Source organism: Nilaparvata lugens, unplaced genomic scaffold (assembly GCF_014356525.2).
Source record: "Nilaparvata lugens isolate BPH unplaced genomic scaffold, ASM1435652v1 scaffold9367, whole genome shotgun sequence".
Lineage (NCBI taxonomy): Eukaryota > Metazoa > Arthropoda > Insecta > Hemiptera > Delphacidae > Nilaparvata > Nilaparvata lugens.
This window is the reverse complement of record NW_024095112.1, coordinates 1,924-8,190: the sequence shown is the minus strand read 5'-3', so window position 1 is coordinate 8,190 and position 6,267 is coordinate 1,924. Positions and strand designations below refer to the sequence as shown.

The 6,267-nt window shown below is 32.3% G+C and overlaps 1 protein-coding gene across 1 annotated transcript; it reads right to left on the bottom strand.

Moving 5' to 3' along the window:
* Window positions 1-859: 859 nt before the first annotated feature.
* On the bottom strand, window positions 860-5,892 carry LOC120349331 (sodium-independent sulfate anion transporter-like; the record flags this gene model as incomplete). Its single annotated transcript, XM_039419299.1, has 3 exons — window positions 860-990; window positions 3,349-3,544; window positions 5,637-5,892. Coding segments are annotated over 3 exons (583 nt in total), but the record flags the coding sequence as incomplete, so codon positions are not given.
* Window positions 5,893-6,267: the final 375 nt, after the last annotated feature.

Sequence of the window (6,267 nt, the reverse complement as noted above, 5' to 3'; positions counted from 1 at the left end):
GCCGCAAAGCAATACAGCTTATATATGATGTTTGATGTCTTTGATGGGCTATCGTCTGTCTTTGTGGCCTCAGTTGAATTATTTAAAGAAATTCTTGTAATATTTAATTAATGTTGTTTCATGACGAAACACTATATAATAGCTTGATGTAGTTCAGAGACTGTGTTACTTGTGAATATTTGAAAAAACACTTACTTTTCTTGGAGTATTGAGGAAACATTTCACTCCTGAAGGGATCTTCATCAGCCCTGAGGCCTGAGGCTTCATCTAAGTCTGATGAAGCACATAGGGCTCAGGGCTGATGAAGCTCCTCTTCAGGAGAGTGAAATGTATTCCTGAAGAAGAGCTTCAGCAGCCCTAAGGCCCTGAGGCTTCATCTGCGGTGATGAAGCCTCATAGGGCCTCAGAGCTGATGAAGCTCCTCTTCAGGAGTGAAATGCATTCCTCAATACTCTAATAGAGTAAGTGTTTTTTTAAATATTTACTAGTAACACAGTGTCTGAGCTACAACAATGTTATTTAATTCAGTTGAATCAGAAGTTTACTAACACTATTTTCAAAGCTCACCCTCATAGACAGTAGTAAACTATACAAGTGACACCCAGTGTGAGGTCAGAGTAGTTGATGTTCTGTATGTCTTGTGCCAGGTTTGTACCACATTTGACTTAACGTCAACATGTGTCTGACAAACGTCAGATACCACAGTGTCTTGATCTACAACAGTTATTTAATTCAGTTTATCAGAAGTTTTACTAGTACTATTTTTCAAGCTCACCCTCATAGACAGTAGTATGACGATACAAGTGACACCCAGTGTGAGGTCAGAATAGTTTATGTTTGTATGTCTTGTGCCAGGTTGTCACATGTTGACAAACGTGGCCCCACCTCCGTTGATGCCCAGAATGTCCTTCACTTGTGACGAGTGATCAGCAAAGCAACAGCCGAAGTGAAACCTGACGATACGGGACCCGAGACGAAGTCTCATTATCCCTGAAAAATATCGCAGAATTCAAAATGATTACTCGATTACGAAGAATTAGGCTACTCACTAGCTCCCTTAATAATAGCCTACATTGTATTTTATTCAGGTAAGATAAATAACAATACGTATTAAATTCTGCACAGTTCTAAAAAAATAACTATTTGACAATCAAGTATTTGATGAGGCTAATGAATGTTCAATTACAAAGAATCATACCAGTATCCTTGTAATATTTTTTTTCTACAGTTAGGCCTACCTTGAAAAGTGACCATTCTGCACTGATTACAGAACGCAAAGAGTCACTTTTCCGCTCTAGTGCGCAAAGTATACTTCGCGTACTCTTAATACTTTGCATATTATCTTGCAGCCATCCCAATCAGCAGTTGACATGTTGGCATATATTTGAATGCGAATTTGTTCTATGTAGGTATATTTTTTATGATTTCTAATAAATAAAAATGAGAACTCATTAAATATACATTTTGAATATTATTAATTAGGTATTCCTTATTTCAAATAATATTTTTTTCATTCATAAATTGATTGGTTGAAAAATTATTTAGAAATTAAGATTACTCAAATTATTCAAATTTTCGAATTAAGGGATTAATTTAATTTTTAATTTGAATAATTATCAATTATGAATTTTCAATTGGATTATCTAGTTTAAAATAAATCAAAGTTGTTATTAATAACAAAGTTATACAGACAAACATTTGATGGATTTCAGCCATCTTTACCCATAAAATTCAACCACTTCCCATATTCAATGGTAACTGTAGGAAAAATTCAATGTGAAATACGTGAGCAAAGTTCCTCTGCTGCACTAAAAAACCATTCCGCCCTCGCCTCGGCGGTGCGTAAACGTTTCTTCCGGTGCAGCAAACTGTCACTTTGCGTACTAGTTGCAAAAATAACTAATTCCAAACACATAAATAAAATATTTACACCATGAATATAAATATTGTGGAAATTATCTATAATTATTTTGGTGATAAAAGCGATATTGTCAGTTCCACATAATTTTAACTTTCAATTAAATACGGTACTGAACTTATATTAAATATTGAACTTTCAATAATTGGGAGTTCAAATTATGTGGAACTGACAATATGGCTTTTATTGCACCTTAATAATTATGGAGAGACTCCTCAATATCTCTCTCTGTTCATAGTTAATATTTTATTTATGTGTTTGAAATAAAATATTACAAGGATCTGGTAATTCTTTGTAATTGAATTCAAGTAGCCTCATCAAAATACTTTATTGTCAAATAATCATGTTTTTGGAATTGTGCAGAACTTATATTATTCAAGGCCCAGTTGCACAACAGTTGTTAATTTTAACTGTGATTATCTGCTGAACCTGATGCTAATTAAATACTTATTCCACTTCTCTGAATCAGTGGTTCTTGTGGCATTAATAACAGTTAAAGTTAATTAGACTTTTGTGGACCGGGCTCGAGTGCTATTGAATAATTTTCATTTCATTAACATTTATCGCTGTTACACAGCAATTGATGTAGCTAATATTTTATTTTATTGATCATCATGAACATCTTAATCATCACCTTCAATTTATAATATTTTGAAAATCAACCGTCTCTAATAATAAAATATTAATAGGCCTCTTATGCGTTATTGCACAAAAGTATCCAAGTGAGCTTGAAAATATAAATTCCTATGTTTTAATATAAAATGATATTATATCTGATTACGTCTTCCTTTTTTTCAATTCTTATTCCTTCATCAATATTATTATTCTCATTGGTTATTGGAACAATAATTGGAAAAATACTGTGTGTCTCAAAGAAGTAACCGTATCCTGATACCCTGTGTTATCAGATGTATTATCTCATTGCAAATCAATACCGTATATAATCGTATTTAAAAATAAATTGAAAGTCGAACAAATTCTAATATTCATATTCATATTCTAATAAAATGGTTCACTCAGGCTCGAATCCTGGGATATTTTTATTGAATTTAATGGCCCATTGAACCTGAACAATTAATGGTAGGATTCTATAAAGTGTCCAAGAGACGGGGCATTGAAATAATAAACACTGATGATAATAATTGGCCGAAGCCGGTCATAACTTTAAAAATAAAAGGTGTTGGCCTATAGTAGTGTAATAAATATATAACACACTTAATGTATAAAGTAATCATGGATGAATAAATACAATTGATATAACTATGTATAACTATACTGTTAGTTGAGACATATACATCAGTTGAAAAATATATGATAATCATATTATAGCATAGAGTAGATTAAGCATAGGCTAGCAACTTGAACGTATATTTTCTCTACTATGATCATAGGTGGTTGAAAATTATAATAACTGACGATATTCGGCTTACCTAAACCAAACATACCCATTATAAGCTGTATGACCCCGCTTAGGAAGCATAGCAGTATAGCGTGATCAGGTCCCATTCCTTTGATAGTCTGGTAAGTTAGCAGTGAGCATATAGCCGGGGGACCCATGGGCACATCTTTGCAGCTTCCCAGGAATATGTACATCAGGCAGCCGACGAAGGATCCGTAGAGACCATACTGCAAAAATAATATTATTAGGTAGTTATTCTGGAGAATATTTCTAGAAATAACAATATTTGTGAATTTGATGCCAGTAAAGTACATTTTCATTCTCCAATGTTGTTTTCCATCACGAACAGCTTATTATTAAATCACTTTGCTATTAGAAAAAACGGCTAGAAGTCAGATATTTTCCAATAAATGAATTAATCACCACTGTGACAACGAGATCTTTCGGCAGGCAACCATCTTCTTGGTTGTCTTTACACCTTGTCTTGACAACCAAGAAGATGGCGTTTGACAACCAAGAAGATGGCGGACTGCCGAAAGATCTCGTTGTCACAGTGAGCAATTAATTCATTTATTGTAAAAATCTGACTGCTACTCGTCTTTTCTAATAGCAAAGAGTACATTTTCATTTGATAGTTGGAATGAAAATTTGAAAATTGTTTGCTTCAAAAATACTTCATGGAATGTGAGGGATGGATAAAGCTATAGGTTTACACCAAAGTTATTAACAGATGGTAATAACTAAATCCTTATAGATCTATTAGATTGAACAGTACTTGTCAAACACATATAATCATCATGTGTATGATAAGTTATGTTCAATCTAATAGAATCTATAAGGATTAAGTTATTAACATTTTGTTAATAACTTTGGTGTAAACACAGCTTAATATTGTACTAAATTCCACTCAATAATAGAATTGGAATTGTTCATTGATAAGATATATATTCTTGTTAATATAATAATATTATTTTTCGTAAAACCATTAACCAATCATGAAAACTGAAATAAGATTTGTTTTGGAAGTATTGAAATAGATTGGAACAAACAATTTGAAAAGCAACATTTCTATAAGATGAATGTATTTTCTATGAATGAATTGAAATTATATTGAATTGAGCAAATAATTCTCAATTACTACGATGTCACTCCAAGAAAATTCAAATGTATTTTACATGTTTAACAACATAGCTGACAAAAAATTGGGAACACTATACAGCCTATAGTGAGGTCCACGTTGTAATGGCAGTGTTTGATTAGCAATGAATGGTATGCTATCCTTGTCTATCATTCAACAAAGCGGATAGCTCTATCTAAATAATTTTTACCTGTTTTTTTATTTAATTATGGGAGAAAACTCCACAATATCAATCCTTATTAACAAGAATTATCAAAACTACCATTTATGATACTTTTGGATTTTCTAGTAAATAATTTTGGTTTTAATTTTCACCTGTTTTATTTTAATTATAGAGGAATTCCATAATATCAATTTTCATTCAACAAATTATCATAACTATCATTTATGAATACTTTTGGATTTTCTAGTAGAATAAGTTGGTTCTAATTTCTACATCTTTTTTTTTAAATTATGGAGAAACTCCACAATATCAATTCTCATTCAACAAAATTTATCAAAACTAACATTTATGAATAATTTTGAATTCTCTAGTAGGATAAGTTGGTTTTAATTTTATCTCTTTTTTCAAATTATGGAGAAACTCCACAATATCAATCCTTATAAAAAAATTATTTAAAATACCATTTATGAATACTTTTGGATTTTCTAATCAAAACATAGTATGTTTTCCGCCATATTTTCACCTGAGCAGTCAGATCAGCAATATTAGAGTAAAGCTGCGTTTAAACCAAAGTTATTAAAAAAATTTCAATAACTTATCCTTATAGTTCTATTAGATTAAACATTACTCATTATACACATGATGAATATATGTGTTTGTCAAGTTTCGTTCAATCTAATAGAATCTATAAGGATCAAGTTATTAACATTTTGTTAATAATTGGTGTAAACGCGGCTTAAGCCAGTGACTGAGGTATAACTATAGTAGTACCGAAGTAAATAGAACTGGTAGAATTGATGGTGATGTTGTGAAATCTCTCCTAATAAGAAAACAAAGATATTGTCAAAGATATTTTTAGTGAAATTTGACAATATTTTTGTTTTCTTATTAATAGAACTGTTATCGTACTTGATGTATTAAATTTTGAACGATAAAACTACCATTAGCCTAATTGATGAACACGATATTTTTGGTTTATCTAGTAAAGAAGATGTATGTTTTTCCTCCATATTCTCACCTGTGCAGGCAGATCAGCAATATTAGAGTAAGCCAGCGACTGAGGTATAACTAGTAGTCCCACAGTGACTCCGGCCACGAGGTCTCCCACGGCATCATCGGTGCTGTATTTCGGCAGCCATTGCAGAATTGGCAACCGCCTGTAGAGATCTTCTTGGTGCATCCTTTCCTCAGCTTCGTTTGCATCCAGGGGACGAAAGAGTCTACCTTTTCCTTCACGCTCACTTTCCTCTGACGTCCTGTGTGGTCTTCCACCACTGGAAAAAATTGAATTGATTCAATAATGAAAACACTGGGATGTTGTCAAAATATCACTAATTTTGAAAGAAAAATGTCACCTGTAAATTTGGAAGAAAAATAGCACAAGGACTACCTTATTATTTATCTGCCAATGTATTACATCAGTGTCATTTGCATTGTCTATATATATAAAAGCGAAATGGCACTCACTCACTGACTGACTGACTGACTGACTCACTCGCAGAACCAAAAAATTCACCGGACCAAAAACGTTTAAATTTGGTAGGTATGTTCAGTTGGCCTTCTAGAGGCGCACTAAGAAATCTTTGGCAATATTTTAACTCTAAGGTTGTTTTAAGGGTTTAAAGTTCGTGTTTTAGCATGTATATTCT